At 41.9% G+C, this 16,645-nt stretch overlaps 1 protein-coding gene across 8 annotated transcripts; it reads right to left on the bottom strand.

The window, feature by feature from the left end:
- Nucleotides 1–141: 141 nt before the first annotated feature.
- Nucleotides 142–14,959, bottom strand: LOC134630863 (glycerol-3-phosphate acyltransferase 4-like). 8 transcript variants are annotated; one of them, XR_010094317.1, is made up of 15 exons: nucleotides 14,807–14,959; nucleotides 12,960–13,180; nucleotides 11,694–11,953; nucleotides 10,602–10,671; nucleotides 9,614–9,902; nucleotides 9,463–9,537; nucleotides 9,267–9,356; nucleotides 8,981–9,074; nucleotides 8,769–8,884; nucleotides 3,050–3,105; nucleotides 2,874–2,959; nucleotides 2,663–2,791; nucleotides 2,458–2,537; nucleotides 2,004–2,214; nucleotides 142–1,180 (listed from the first exon to the last, which is right to left on the bottom strand). XR_010094317.1 is itself a non-coding variant. In XM_063478611.1 (15 exons), the coding sequence occupies exons 3-14, from the start codon at nucleotides 11,859–11,861 to the stop codon at nucleotides 2,055–2,057; spliced, it is 1,413 nt and encodes a 470-aa protein (XP_063334681.1). In that variant the 5' UTR covers nucleotides 11,862–11,953; nucleotides 12,960–13,180; nucleotides 14,807–14,959; the 3' UTR covers nucleotides 142–1,934; nucleotides 2,053–2,054. The 8 variants fall into 8 exon arrangements, 7 of the variants coding, with proteins under 7 accessions (XP_063334681.1, XP_063334682.1, XP_063334676.1 ...); XM_063478611.1 differs by having other exon boundaries at nucleotides 142–1,934; nucleotides 2,053–2,214; XM_063478612.1 differs by having other exon boundaries at nucleotides 2,053–2,214.
- Nucleotides 14,960–16,645: the final 1,686 nt, after the last annotated feature.

The raw sequence follows: 16,645 nt of genomic DNA, 5'->3' as shown, positions 1-16,645 counted from the left end.
GGAACCAGCTGATTGGGCGTGGTTACACGGAGAAAGGGGCCTTGGTTGTATAAAACACGCCCTCAGATTAACAGGTTACACGTTTTCTCCGACGAAACTCGCGACGCAGCAATCAATTAGATGACAGAGAACACCTGATGCTTGTTTGTACCTGTCAGACTGCATCAGCGTCATCGCATACCGAATGAGCCCAAATAACACCAGGACTGAATGTAAAAGATTTTATTATTCCTCGATGTATTTACGGTGCATGCATTTAAATAATAATCTGGCTCTATATGTTTGTATTTCTAGACTAGCTCCAAATTGTGTCATAATTTAAAACTAAAAAAAATCCTCCTTCCTTAGCAGCTATGCCACTAATGTCTAAAATCTGATACCTCTGCTCTAATGATTCTGTCAGTTGGAGAGGGGATGGGATACCCGACAAGCCACATATGACAGGGTTCATTTGGTTGGATTCAGTGTCACCTTCAGCTCTGCTGAATTGTAATTAAATTGAAGTGCCAGTGTCTTCATGGATTACATCAAACCTACAGATCAAGGTTGTAAGTCTCCGAAAAACCACGAATGTGAGATGATATTTCTCAGGTCTGTTTTCCCCCAGTTTCAGAGCTGGTTCCTTGCATGCTTTTTCCTCTATACATATGACCTTGAATACGCTTGCATAGGCACGGTAAATGTATGTTTGTTTGTTATTTTGTCACTGCTATCTAAACGAGTCCATAGAGCAATTTAGATGTTTGTTGATGAAGGTAAATGAATTGCCATGTCACAAATTGCTGCTCAAATACTGACTCCTGCTGTTTGAGGAAGGGAACAAACTTTAAAGCAAAATGTGGCTTATTTACTTTGTAGAGGAAAGTCTGCTGTAATAGTCAAGGACAAGTAAACTGAAGCTCTTCATTATTAAGGCTTAAACGGTGGAGCAGCCCTGAAAAAGTGTGATCTCGCTTTCCTTTTCATGGACAAAATTCAGCAAAGATCAAAGTCACATATAGACACTTGAGCCAATTAGTACTGTGACGCACATGAGCTAGCACTGCCAAAGTGTCTGGCTGTGATGTAACAGCTTTAGTAGTAAACACTTGTTGCAGTCAGAGGAGAATGTTTTAATCAGATACTACAACAACAAGCTCACGTGTCCACGAAACGGTTGCAGAGATGTTCAGGTTTTGGCCTAAAGGCAAACAGTTAAAGAAGAGAAAAGTTAATAAAGTACAACTTTAAATACATTTAGACTGACCTTGGATACAAAGCAATATAGATAGATGCATAAAATCATTTTCTTTGGTCTACAGCCTGGTAGAAATAACAGTGTAACTCATTGTTACAGCAAATATCTAATCATCTAGTCACAGGGCAACAAGCCTATGCATTTAGTAGTATGTACATGGTCTATGTACAAGATCTGCTGAAGTTTGAAATGAGTGTCACAATGAGGAAGGAAGACAATTTAAGTGACTCTGATTGTGGCATGGTTGTTGGTGCCAGATGGGCTAGTCCGAATATTTCAGAAGCTTATGATCTGCTAGGATTTACTGCTAAACCATCTCAGGGTTTGCAGAGAATGGTCCAAAAACAAAAAATATCCAGTGAGCAGCAGTTCTCTGGGTAAAAATGCTTTGGTGATGCCAGAGGTCAAAAAAGAATGGCCTTTGAAGTTAAACAATCACACATCACAACAAAGGTACGGAGAAGAGCGTCCCTGAGTGCACAGCAAAATTGGAAAACAGAAGATTGGAAAAACATTGCCTGTTTGATGAGTCTCGATTTCTGCTGATGGCAGGGTTGTAATTTGGTGTAAACAATATCAAAGCATGGATCCATATTGCGTTTTACCAGCGGTTCAGGCTGATGGTGATGGTGTAACAGTGTGGGGAATATTTTCTTGGCACATTTTGGACCACAGCGAAAGAGGGTCCAGCCCAGTACTAGAAAGTTGTACCCAACAAAGCACATATTAAGTGTACAAATTGCTGCTTGTGGTACTTTACATTCACCTTATGTAAAATGTTCTTTAAGAAGTAAAACTCTGCAGTGATAACATACATTCACTGTGTCCTCATTGTCTTGTGGTTGAATCTTTTTTTTATCTGGGTTTCCATCCTTTCACTTTGGTCTTCATGGTCACCTACAAGAACTTTGCTGTAAAGTTTCTGCAGCTCTTCTTTAAAAGCATTGTTCACTTTGGCTCGTTTCAGTCCACCATCCCTGAGAGAACATGGATACATACATTGAGGGCTATTACTCATTGAATCGACAGCGGTTACAAGTGCAAAGTCAGCATTTGTTAATTCTTCCGTAAAGCTTGAAGGAAATAAGTAAAATTGGGCAACTATAACACTGCACAGTTTCTAAGTCCCAGTTACACCACTGTTCACATTTCCCTTTTCCAACAATGAACACGTCATTGTTCAGAAATATAAATTATATATAAATATAAATGTGTCTCACCAGATAAGATCCACTAATCCGCCTCGAGCAGCTATGGCGGCTTTCACTCTATTGGCAAACTGTACTGCATCCTCTCCTTCCTGCATATGAACAATAAGAAAAATCGGGCTCTTAAAAAGATGAATTAAACATTATATGATCTAAAAGTCACTAACTTTCTCAGGCAGATAATATTGTTCTCCGAAGTTTTAAGGCAGGGTTTTACCTCTCTGTCCATAGGTGGCAGGTACCAAACGCTGCATACGATGGCCCAGCTGCTCATCATACTGAGAAGATACCGCACCAGGCCACACTTACTGCTGTTCCAGAAAGCATCACCGAAGCGAGGGTCATACTGCAAGATGACCATAAACGGCCCGTCAGCAGTGAGTAAGAGCAGTATGAGGAGATAGGAGGAAATGGACTGAAGCTCCTACCTTAATGGCAACGGGATAAATAGTGCAGCCAATTTCAAAGCTGCCCTTTTTGAACATCATCACTGATGTGTTGTTAATACAAGTACCTGAAAATTACACAGTGTGAGGATCTTAACAATACTAACGAGGCTGTTTCGGCTGCTTTCTGCTTAAATTACACCCATTATGATACGCACCCTCAGGGAAGATGAGGATGGGCTGTTTGGTTTTATCAGCCACATGATCACTAAGCCTGAAATGAAAAACCAGAACAAACAGATTAAAATATTTGTATTGAAATCTAACCACTTTAAATCTAGTCTTACCTACTGCAATTATACAAATAGCCGAAACCAATGTATTACACTGACTGCTGAATACTTCACTTTTAATCATGTGAACCAAATTTAGTGAAACTCACAGTGGGAATCATGCAGTGGTAAATGCCTGACACACAGTATTTTGGCTGTGATATGATGCATACATGCATATGCAAACACACACACATTACTATATAGACCATCTTATTGCATCTACTGTACAAAGGTCTTGAGTCACCCCTCATTTATGCTTTATGCTTTGCTTCCAAGCTTCTAGACTTTCTTGTAGTTTCTTCAAGTGCTCTTATGCAATAGTTTTCCAGGCTTTCTGAAGATCTTCCGAAATTTTTCTTTTGCACGTTGGCTGCCTTTTCACTCATTCTGAGTCAGGTTCTTGTCCCTGACTATTTTCACAATAATGTTTTTTTAAGCCACTTAATAATGCCCTGTGGATCATTTAAGCATAAAAAACACACCTAACGCAATAGACGAACCAATGTTGTGTCTACACAGAATGTAGATGTGAAGCATGTCGTTAAAAAGTTTGAGGAAAAGAGAAGAAATGGCAGACCTAAAAAGCTATCCAAAGTAGATGAACAGTATCTGAAATTAATGTCCTTAAGATATAGGAAAAAAAATCAGCAAAGATCTGACACAGAACATGTGAGATGCATCTGGCCCTTCAGCTGATCCAGCTACTGTTCACTGAAGCCTCATCAGAAATGGTCTCAGTGGAAGGATGGCTGTCAAGAAGCCAGTCTTCAGAAAGGGAAACAGGGAGAAAAGGCTGAGATATGCCAAAATACACAAGAACTGAAATGAAAATCAGTGGAGACGTGTCTTTTATGGAGTGATGAATTCAAGTTTGAAGCTTGTGGTTAAAATCTTTGCCACTGTGTACAAATAATGTAATAATAATAATAATGTCAACTCTTCCGGCGCCCCCCGTGTGCGGCAGCCTGTTACAGCAGCTCTGCTCATTCCGAGTTTCTTTCTTTCTTATCTTTTCTTCTTGTAATTTTTCTATAACTAACGTATTAGTAATTAGACTCTGCAACCATGTTCTACCGTTTTGTGCTAGTTCTGGCCGTTTTTCTTAGTTTTTTTCTACTTTTTTCACCCGTGTGTGGGGACCCAGAGCAGGGATCCTTTGTTTACAGTAAGGATCAGCTGTTAGCGCTGCGTCCCACAGCAGTACTGCCGGCGGACAGACCCGACATTCCCAGCGAGCTGAGGAGGAAAAGACGGGGGAGTCGTGCTGGGAAGGTGCGCCGTCGCCCGAGAAGGAGACGTTATCGACCATCTCTTCCTTCTGTAATTATTGGAAATGTACGGTCTTTGCACAATAAATTGGATGAGCTCACGTCGCTAACCTGGTCACAGAGGGAGTACCGGCAATGTAGCATCATGATGCTAACGGAGTCGTGGCTAACACTGCTAACTCCGGACACGAGTGTGACACTACCGGGATTCCAGCTGCTTCGAGCGGACAGGACAAGAGACAGCGGTAAGAGGAAAGGAGGGGGACTGGCAGTGTTTGTGAATGACAGATGGTGTAACCCTGGGCACATCACTGTAAAAGAACAACTCTGCAGCAGAGACATTGAGCTGTTAGCCGTTAGCATGCGTCCGTACTACCTGCCCCGGGAATTCTCGCATGTTATCGCGATAACAGCGTATGTCCCCCCCTCGGCCAACGCGGATGCAGCCTGTGACACTCTCCACTCAGTGGTCAGCAGACTGCAAACACAATCTCCGAGAGCCCTCCTCATAATATCAGGGGACTTCAATCATGCCTCACTGGACTCCACACTGCCCACCTTCACCCAGTATGTGACCTGCCCAACCAGAGACAATAAAACACTGGACTTACTGTATGCCAATCCTGAAGAGGCATACAGTTCATCACCTCTCCCTCCCCTGGGCAGATCTGATCACAACCTGGTGCACCTTGTCCCTGTGTATGAGCCCTTAGTGCGCAGGGAGCCACCAGCCACCCGCACAGTACAGAGATGGTCGCAGGAGAGCGAGGAGGCTCTTAAGGATTGTTTTGAGTCGACTGTGTGGGAGGTGATCTGTGACGACCACGGAGAGGACATCGACAGCCTTACTACATGCATTACTGACTATATTAATTTCTGTGTGGATAACACCGTACCTACCAGGACTGTACGGTGTTTCTCCAACAACAAACCTTGGATTACCCCAGAAATTAAAGCTGTCCTCAAGCAGAAGAGGAGGGCCTTCAAATCCAAAGACAAAGAGGAGTTGAAAAGGGTGCAGAGAGAGTTGAGGGGACTGATAAGGAATGGGAAGGATAGCTACAGGCAGAAGATGGAGAACCAGCTTCAGCAAAATAACGTTGGTGAAGTCTGGAGAGGCCTTAGAACCATCTCGGGCCACAAACATCAGAACTCTCTGCCTGGGAGGGATGTGAGGTGGGCAAATGAACTGAATCATTTCTTCAACAGATTTGATTCAGCCATGAGGCAGTCTCCAACATCGGCTGCAGACTCAACCACCCCCACTGCTCCTGTTCCACCTCTGACACCTCAGACACTTCACACCTCCTCTATTCACCCTGCTCACTCCTCCCCACCCCCAACAACAGCATCCAATACACAATCAACACAAGGCTCCAGCCTGTCTCTCTCAACCACCCAGGTTAGGAGGGAACTGAGGAGGATTAATGGCAAGAAGGCAGCGGGTCCAGATGGCATCAGCTCGAGGGTCGTCAGGTCCTGCGCGGACCAACTGTGTGGTGTGATGGAGCACCTCTTCAACCTGAGCCTGAGGCTGGGAAGAGTCCCACAGCTCTGGAAAACCTCCTGTGTTGTACCAGTGCCAAAGACTTCACGCCCCAAGGACCTCAACAGCTACAGGCCGGTGGCTCTGACATCCCACCTGATGAAGACCCTGGAGCGGCTGGTCCTGGCTCAGCTTCGGCGCCTTGTGAGCTCATCACTGGACCCACTTCAGTTTGCCTACCAGCCTGGCATTGGAGCGGATGATGCCGTCATTCACCTCCTACATCGCTCCCTCGCTCACCTGGAGACCGCTGGAAGCACTGTGAGAATCATGTTCTTTGATTTCTCCAGTGCCTTCAACACTATTCTTCCCTCGGTTCTGAAGGACAAGCTGGAGAACTCTGGAGTGGACCATCACCTCACTACCTGGATTTTGGACTACCTCACCGACCGACCACAGTATGTGAGGACTCAGGGCTGTGTGTCGGACAGGGTCGTCTGCAGTACGGGGGCCCCACAGGGAACGGTTCTGGCTCCGTTCCTCTTCACCATCTACACTGCAGACTTCTCCCACAACTCCACCCAGTGCTTCCTGCAGAAGTTCTCTGATGACTCTGCTATAGTCGGCCTCATCACTGATGGGGATGACAAGGAGTACAGAGGACTGACTCAGGACTTTGTGGACTGGTGCCAACTGAACTATCTCCAGATAAATGCCAGTAAAACAAAGGAGCTGGTGGTAGACTTCCGCAGGCACAAACATCCTCCACTGCAACCACTGAACATCCAAGGTATGGACATTGAGACTGTGGACAGCTACAGGTACCTTGGTGTTCATCTGAACAACAAACTGGACTGGACTCATAACTCAGACGCCCTCTACAGGAAAGGGCAGAGCAGGCTGTACCTGCTGCGGAGACTCAGGTCGTTTGGAGTGGAGGGCCCACTCCTGAAGACCTTCTATGACTCTGTGGTGGCCTCAGCCATCTTTTATGGTGTGGTCTGCTGGGGTGGCAGCATCTCTGCTGGGGACAGGAAGAGACTGAACAGGCTGATCCGAAGGGCCAGCTCTGTTCTAGGATGCCCTCTGGACCCAGTGGAGGTTGTGAGTGACAGGAGAATGGCGGCTAAGCTGTCATCCCTGCTGGACAACATCTCCCACCCCATGCATGAGACTGTGACAGCACTGAGCAGCTCCTTCAGTGGGAGACTGCGGCACCCACGGTGTGGGACGGAGAGATTTCGCAGGTCTTTCCTCCCCACTGCTGTCAGACTCCACAACAAAGACTTTAACTGATCATACACACACATCCACAAATGTGCAATAACACAAATGTGCAATAATCTTTCTGGCACCGTTGTATTTTTCACTCTGTTGTATATAGCATTTGTATTCTATTTTTATCCTATTGTATATTTTATTCTATTTTATTCTACTGTATATAGTATTCTATTTTTATTCTATTCTGTACAGTTGTGTACTGTATTTATTCTTATTTTATTTTATTCTAAGTGTCCTTCATAACTTTTGCACTGTCCACTTCCTGCTGTGACAAAACAAATTTCCCACGTGTGGGACTAATAAAGGTTATCTTATCTTATCTTATCTTAAGTTCAGAAGAGAGGAACAACAGTGAGCATCTACAGCCAGCTGTAAGCACGGTGGAGGCTCTTTCATGCTTTGTGGCTGCATTTAAGCCAGTGCTGTTGATGAGCTTGTCAAAATCAACAAAATTATGAAAGTAGGAAAGTAGCTTCAGCTTTAAATAAACCATGCAATACAATCTGGAAAGTATCTGACTAACTTCATTGTTTTGCATGACAATGATCCCAAACACACTGCCAATCCAGAACAGCACCTGATTAAAAACAAAAACACAATGCAATACTATCAGTGATGCACTGGCCTTCCCAGACCCCAGGCCTCAACATTATTGAACCCACGTGAAGCAACAAAACACAGCCAACATCCAAAGAAGAGCTTTGAATGTGCTTTAAGACGCCTGGAAAACTGTTCGTGAAGACTACTTAAATAAATGAAAACAAAGCTGACAAACAGAGTTTTTTCTTATGTGCTGTATTGTCATGTATGTTTTCAATAAATCGCTGCACCTATTTCCCATTTTCCTTGAAAAATATTTTTAAAAATACCAGTGGATCAAGACTTTTGCACAGTATTGTATTTATCCAGCCATGCCTCCTATCTGTTCCTAACCAAATTAACATCCTAAGTGGTTACATCCCCCAAAAAAGGAATCCTCCTGATGAAACACAAGAACACAACTCCAGTGCAGTTCCCAAGCCCATTTAGTCGGCGAGGGCACTGGGTGTGAAATCTAAGCTCAGTCAAATATGAGGACCAATCTGTTGTGGTGACCTCTTGAAGAACAGGGAGCAGCCAAAGACAGCACACTTATTTGCATACTGAAGCAGAAATTAAAACTAAAAAATGCATGAATGAATCTGCAAAGAAAAGCACACTTTACATAAAGTCAGTCAATAAACGGAGTCTAAAATGATGGGAAATAGTAAAGATATAAATGTAAACATGAAAAAATAACATCAAAAATTACAAAATAAATTAAATATGAAAACAAATCTGAACATAAATAGCAATATATGATATATTTAGTAAATTAATGAATTCTCCTATTTGTCTTCAAAGTTAATTTTAATATTAACTTAATATTATTAGCAATCACTCATTTATTCAAGGAGTGATTGCTTTCTTTCTTTATATGTTCTTTTGGCAGTTTTGATCCTTCATATCCCGGGTCACCCACACTGATTTACTTTTTGTCTCTCATGAGGAAAGTGGATTTATATATCTAAAGACGATGCAATTTTACCTCTTGGCCACTAGGTGTCTGTCTTTGACTTCTGATCTGTCAAACCAGATGTGCGGGGAGGATTTGACCATTCCTCTTTGGATCATCCCCAGCAACCCACGATGCATCTGTCCAACCTGAGAGCCAAGTTCAAAACCAAAAACTCTGCTCATCTTAAATACTCTGATATATGCTGATGTATTACACAAACTCAGAGAAACAAAATGTTGTACCAAAGAGTAGCAGCGATCACAGGCCAAGATTATCACGTCAATGGGTGTCGTGTGATTGGCCACACATATACCACCATTCTTTGGTTTGTTTTCTCTGCAGATAAGACACATAGACACAGTACAAAATAGTGAAAATCTGCCATGTTTGTTGTTAAAAAGTCACCCAATTAAGTCACTAGGATATCTTAAATCGAGACATTACGTTAAAACTGTTTTCCTGTCAGACAACGTGATGCTGCCATGGGTTTGAATAAGGCTGATGTTTGTTTGTTTTTTTTCACTGTACCTGTCATGATAGGTGATGATTGCCGTGAGAGAGCTTACACACATGCGATAGCCCATCATGTGAACCTTCTCACTGAGGTAGGATCTTAACCTGAAGACATACAGCATGTAGCCACAGAGTCACTTTATATCTCTTCAGGCTGGTGCTCCCAACACTGGAGACATCAATTCAGACTTTAGGTGTTGTGCAAACTTACGCTGCGTTTGGTAAAAACCCCACTAAGGTGGTCAGGAATAGGAAGAGACTAATGCCAGTGACTGCAAGAGTAACCCTGCAGAAAAAAGAACAAATAGTTTCCTCAGCAGTCACCCAGCCAATCACAGTTCTTATAATGACACAAGTCATACCTGAGAGGCAGCAGGATGCCATAGCGGGTGAGAAGTCCCAGCCCCCACAGGAGTGTAAGTCTCATATTTATGTGATGGAAGTTGTAGTTGCTCCGAGTCAGCAGATTCCAGGTCTCAAGTTCCTGGGCTGAAAATCGCTTGGTCACTTCATCATCTACTATGCTCTCCACGCCCCTTCGGCAAAAGTAGAAGATATCAGCCATATCAAACTCATGATCTGAGCACAGACAGCTGGCAGAACCCTGGATCTCCTGCTGCAAAGATGCCGGTGATTCTTTGGCTATGATACCTGCAGAGAGCGTGCAGAGAAAAATGAATGATTTCATTGTTTAAAACTCATACAAGTCAAATAAACATTTATGACTGACTGTCAGGTTCAGCTGTGTGAGGTGTTGTGGAGTATCCAAATACAGGATGCAGTAGATAAAGGTTCAGTTTAAACCTGAGCATTTAAACCAATAAAAGAATAAGTAACAGGCAGTTCAGAAATAGGTGACAAAATTCACAAGGAAAAAGGACTGGGACTAAGGACCGCACAGCTAGTGGGACTCCCCCACAAAGGACGAGGGGAGACGCAATTACAATAAATACACCAATAAATACACAAGGTAACTGAGGCAGACAGTGACAGGAGGGGAGCACAGCTCAAACTAATTATGGGAAACTAGACAAGTAAATTAATTACCAAAACACAGAAGACACTGGTTACCCAAATAAACAGGAAATATCCAAACAAGGGTAAACATGACCGATGGAGATTTGACACAAAAGGGCAGAACAGTAAGGAAAATATAATATACAAAACTATGACCAAGGACAGAACTAATGTACTGCAGGGAAAAGATACATGAATATAAAAACCCAAAGACAACCAAGAAAACCAGATTACATAAGGAAAACTAAATAGTAAAAAAAAAAAGACTTCAAAATTACTGAGATAAACGTCCCAGAATCATAACACCAATCAATATATGAAAAAAAGGTTTACCATTTGTATATGTTTTGTAGAGTTGCTGATTTTTTTCTTTTGCTCTCATTTCCATTCGTAAGGTTGCCCACTAATTTAGGACAAAAAACAAAAACAAAAAAACAAGTATATATAAAAAAAGGCTGAACAATTCATTCTTCTGTTGACAAGCAGCTGTGAATGGACTGATTCTTATATAGGGCTTTTCTATTCTATTTGAGCTCTCAAAGGTTGTTCTTGTGGCATTAGATAAGCAGTAACAACCCTTATAGGGCTCCAAAATACCTTCAAGTTCACAGATTCAAAGAGAAAATGGAAAGCACAGACAAAAATATGATCAAAGTAATGAAACTGGGCAAGATGCTCCCTGGAGACTAAAGCTCTGCTGAGGAAAAGGATGGGAAACCAAGTTTGCCTCAGAAGCCTGCAGCTAAGAAAACAAAGCATAGAAACTCGAGAAACAGTTCTGATATTGTGATCCAATTTACCTCCAATCCAACCTTTTTCCAAAAATTTAAAAAACTGTTTTAAAAAAACAAAACAATTTTGAGGAACATGATGTTTGCACCAGAGAAGACATTTAAAAAAACACTATATCATCGTCACAGTATCATAATGGCATGTACTGCACATAAAACATCACTGTACATCCAAGCAGGGTAACCATGTTGTGACCTGATCCTCCAGCCCGTAAACCAAAAAAAACAAAAAACAGTTGCAATCCTTGTGCATGTTCCTTAAGCTTTAATTACGATTACATTTCTCCTGAGTAGTAGAATTTAATCACATGGCTAAATGCTTGCTTCTTCTTAGGGTGGAGTCACTAAGCCTTACTCCCTGAAGAAGCAGCAGCAACATCCCCTGTGCTTCTAACAGTCCCTCTGAGCCTCAAGAACAAAGGCATCCATGCTCTTTGCGCCTTTTGTTGTTGTAATGCATTTTCAAATCAACATGATTAAATGTACTTTGCTAAAAACTCAGGGGTTATAATAAATAATCATTAAGTAATTCAGATTTTATAATTTAGCAAGTCTTTGAATGAAACACATATGAACTTAAAGGATTTTGATTTTGTACCTTTTAAGTGATATTAGGCACCTAAACCAAGCTCACCTCAAATATCTTGAGAAGTGTCCTCAAATACAAGTTGCGGATACTAAAACAGCCTCCGAGTACAGCTGGCACAATGATAAAGAGACACAGGAGAGTGAACCACACAGAGATGGGGATGCTGAGACACCTGCACAGCAGGTTGTGAACAGCCCATGTAAATGGAGGCATGCTGTTATCGCACGGAGAACAACGAAGGTGTGTGCCACACTGAAACACTCAGCTTCAGGGAAAGTCGTCTGTGCTGTTTAAAGCCATGCTGTCTGAAATCAGAATGGAGTAAGTCATTGTCACCATTTGTCAAACACAGCACAAAATACCATGATAAGAGATGCAATAGCACACTTGGGGCTCCCTTTCAGGTGACTTATCATGAAAATTAAAAAAGAAAAAACACCGTTTGAGCAACATCTGATTTTTCAAATGAACAATGACTTTTCTCTGAGAGCATTTGTAAGCCAAAAGTTTCTTCCATCCTTTGAAGAATGGCTTAGTGGCTGCTGCTCACAGCTGTAGGCTGATTGTTTTCGAACACTGGAACATGTTTGATTGCTGTCAGAATCAATGTGTAGATGCACAGAATAATTTTAATAACAGAATCATTTGAGGTTCCCTCACTATAGTATCACTAGGGCAGGTGACTGGCTAGAAGCTTGTACAGCTGCACAAATATGAAAAGATAATGGAAAGGTTTATCTATTTACTGTGATGACAGCAAATGCATCTTAGGATAACTAAGACGTAAATATTCAACCCCAGGTTTTAGATAGGGGAGATATTATCACCCCCATCTGAGATTGGGTACCAAGCCCCAAGTGTGGCAGAGCACTGAGTGCAAGAGTGGCTAACCTGAATCTGGAAACTGGTTACAAAAGCTACGTGAGCGATACTGTCAAGGGGGCCCGAGGGCCTGTACAAAACTGAACTCAAGTGAAAGACAGACGTGCAGAGGTGGTTCAAAGTTCTCAAAGCAAAGGCTTTATTTAACTAAGGCACAAGGTATTATTCAATGTGGTGTACAAGAATTAGAAACTTGTGGTGAAAGCAACACTCAATACTATACTTGACCAAAGCTAGAAACTTGGCTTGACTAAACATACAACACAATACTTGGCATGACGTTCAACATGACGACAAGAGGGGTGCTATACAATGGGAGACACGTGGCGTGGTGGTCACGGGGGTCACACTGAGGAGAGAGAGAATGGAGTTAGTGGGTGCAACAATATGGCCGGGGATGATTGTCAAAATGCCGACAGTGTGGTTTACTTTGGCGGATGAAGGCTAGGCTTGGAGGGGGAGACAGAGTTCCAGGCAGCTGGCTAGGGATAACTGAGATGGGCTGGCCTGTGTTTTCCAGAATCCACGTGAGTACTGGTGACAGGAGGGCAGACAGATGAGTGTGATAAGCGTCCTGGGGACGCTTGTCCTGGGGAGTCCTGTAGGAATGGAGTCCAGTACCCAAGAGGTGAGTCAGTTGTGATGTGGAGCTAGGGAACATAGAAGATTAGGTAAATAGACAATAATTTATAACGCGAGCAAGGAGGGAGAACCTGTTACCAACTTAGGTGAGTAGACGAACTGGCAGTGAGATGATGGTGAGGCTGGCCATAAATACCCTCCACTGATTGACATGAATTAATTCCAGGTGAGCTAGTATGAAGAGTTGGACAGCACCAGGCCCTGACATGATTCACGCCTACAGGCTGAAGAAGCTAATTTGGTAAGCATCTGGCAGCATAAATGAATCAGCTACTAACAAACAAGAGGCAGTCCTGATCCCCAAAAATCCCCAACGAGCAAATAACCTGCCTCAGGACCACAAGGAAGCTCCTTACCATGCACGGAGGATTTCAACCCAAATCCAACACCCTGCGACTGCACGCTTAGTGGAAAGAAGCCTGAGGACTAGTGAGTCTCAGAACCTGTCCAGGATGAGCCAAGAAACATCCATGAGTATGTCAGGGACACACCGCTTAGGCTTGTCAAGAATGAATGACCTAAGATCCTGTGGGACTTCCAGCAGACATAGTAGTTGTGGACAAGCAGAGGAAGGTGGCCATAGTGATAGCTGTAGCTGTACCAAGTGATAGCTACATCAGGAAGAAGGAACACGAGAAGCTGGAGAAATATCAAGGGCTGAGAGAAGAACTCGAGAAGATGTGGAAAGTAGTCCATATTTGGTCCATATTAACATGACAGCATCACACAGTTGTTGCAGATTTGTGAGCTGCACATGTACAATGTGACTCCTGTTCCATCACATCCCAAAGGTGCTCTATTGGATTGAGATCTGGTGACTGTGGAGGTCATTTGAGACGTTGTCATTCAGGATGGATCTCTGCTTCCATGCTGTTTACACCAAGACTCATCATATCAGTCAACATGTTTCTAGTTTTTCTGTCGTCCACTTTGGAGAACCCTGTGAAACAGCTCAATTTTCTAGTCTTAGCTGTCAGGAATGTCTCCTTATGTGGTCCTCTTCTGCTCCTTTTGAACCATTCTGTGTAAATCCTAGAGACGATTATGCAGAAACTCCCCAGTAGAACAGTTAAATCACCTTTCACCATGTGAACATACCTAAATCCACTGAGTTGCTGCTGTGTGATTGACTGATAGATAATGAGCTAAGAATTTGAGCCTGGTGCACCCTATTGTATAACTGTGAAGGGAAGGCAATGTCAAGAACAGGAAATTCGTTGCAAAATGAACATAAACTATTTTAACGTTTTACCTTAAATGCTTTAATATTTTATTAACAAAAGTTATGTTGAAAAGGTAGCAGGGGAGAAGAGTCTGATCTTTCACAGGAAAAAAAGGATATGATGTTCTTATACATAATATAAATGATAAATGTTGTATCAAAACACACAAATGTGCTTGATGAATAATAGCCAGGGATATTTTAGGTGGTCATTAGCAAAGATACAAACAGGAACAATCATTTAATGTTACTTTAGCAGACTTAGCAGTGTTACTTCTTTCTTTCAATTTTTTCAAACCTATATTTTATGAGTTTTAACAAGTTTAGTTTATGTTTTATAATCCTCGCACCTTAATTTAAATAATGAACTTTTTAGCCATTGAAGTCTAAAAGTACTAAAAGTAGTTCTTACCGGCCATTGGATTTACCACCGCGTCAACAAGGGTTGAGATGACAGGTGGTGCTCCATCTGGACAGTCCGGTCTGAAGAACAGGGACTTCTGACACTGTGCTGCCTGTGCAGCCTCTCAGCAGCATGCTGTGGCTGCAGATCACAGGCAGACAGAGCTTTATAGAGTTAACATGGCAACAGGTGGCCAATGAGGGCTGCTGTCACTGCGCTGTGGGTTGCACGTGGTATTAATCTGATTACAGTAAATATGCCAGAAAACACTGTATATGACATGAAGTCAGTTTCTTACAGCTTTGTATTCCCACCTGGAAAACCAAATCAGATGACAATGTTATGAGGAACTACTGCTATTTACATCAGTTTATGCTTTACATTGTGACTATGTTAAATTACATTGTCCCTTTTAAATAAATAAATGAAATGAAATGAAGTTAATCTGCACCAATGAACAAAATGTGATATAGAGCACCTATCCTGCTTCTAAACCACCCATTTAAAATAACATGTATACGACTGGCTGCATTGTTACACCTGCATCAGTTATCACTGATATTTGCAGTTTATTATTTTCAGTCTATATTAGAAATATCACAGCTATCTGATCATTTGGTGTTGTGTCCTGGGTGTTTTTATTCTGATATTTCTGAAGGTAAAAAAACAAATATTGTAGATTTGCTCGAGTATTTGCAACTCATTCATTTTAAAATGCCTTGTATTATATATATATAAAAAAAACACAACAGCCAACTGCAAAGACAAGGATGAAGCTGGACAGATGTGCAAACTGTATTGGAGCACTGGAGGCTTGGAGAAACTTTGGGCTCATGTACTGAGCATAAGTTTAATTTTCCAAAATTACTGAAGGTGTAAGGAAAGCAAAGCACAAGTTCAGCTACAGGCCACTTGAAATGTCAGGACACTCCTCACATATTAAACTAATCTAAATGTACTGTTTTTCTATTTAAATGTGTGCATTGGTTTCTTTGCTTTTTAATTTATTCATTCATTCAGTCATTCATGCAAGGGAACAAAACACCATTTTGTGTGTTTTCATTTTAGTTTGTATGAAAGTATGTATGAAACAAAACATAGGAAAGGGAAACACACCTTACAGTGTGTTTGTTTGTACTATATGAAGTCAGTTTTGAGCAGATTTTAAACTACTAGCACCTTGTTTTCCATCTTATCTTCATTTCTTACCTTATTCCATACTTCACGGCTCATTTATAAACTTCCCTGAAATGTTTGGTGATGCTTTTTTAACGTTTGAACCTGAGTTTTGCTAATAGATTTAACTGACTTTGAACATGGTATGGTTGTTGGTGCCAAACAGGCTGGTCTGAGTATTTCAGAAAATGTTGTTTAAATGGGATTTTCCCATAAAACCATCTCTAGGTTTTACAGAGAATGAAAAAGAAAAACTGGTGGGAGCTGATATAAAAGCAACGCTATCAAATAACCACTTGTTTAAACCCAGGTATGCATGAGAGCTTCTGAACACACGGCATGTCAAATCTTGAAGCAAGAAGTAACAGTTCGAGCTGGAAATGTTGACCTGATAGTGTTGGGGGTATTTTCATGGCACACTTAGTACCAACTGTGTATTGTTTACACACTATAGCCTAGCTGAGTATTGTTGCTGAACATGTCCATCCCCTTTCGATCACAGTGTATCCATTTTCTGAATCTTTTCTCAGCAAGATAATGCACCATGCCACAAAGCTCAAATCATATCAATCAATCGGTGTTTAGGAGTATCGGAACAGTTGAGACGCATTTTTTCTAAACACCGGGTCTCTGTGGCTTTTAAACCCCAAAACACGCTGCGCCAAAAATTGG

The sequence above is a fragment of the Pelmatolapia mariae genome, linkage group LG7, assembly GCF_036321145.2.
Source record: "Pelmatolapia mariae isolate MD_Pm_ZW linkage group LG7, Pm_UMD_F_2, whole genome shotgun sequence".
Lineage (NCBI taxonomy): Eukaryota > Metazoa > Chordata > Actinopteri > Cichliformes > Cichlidae > Pelmatolapia > Pelmatolapia mariae.
This window is presented reverse-complemented; position numbering and strand designations above follow the sequence as displayed.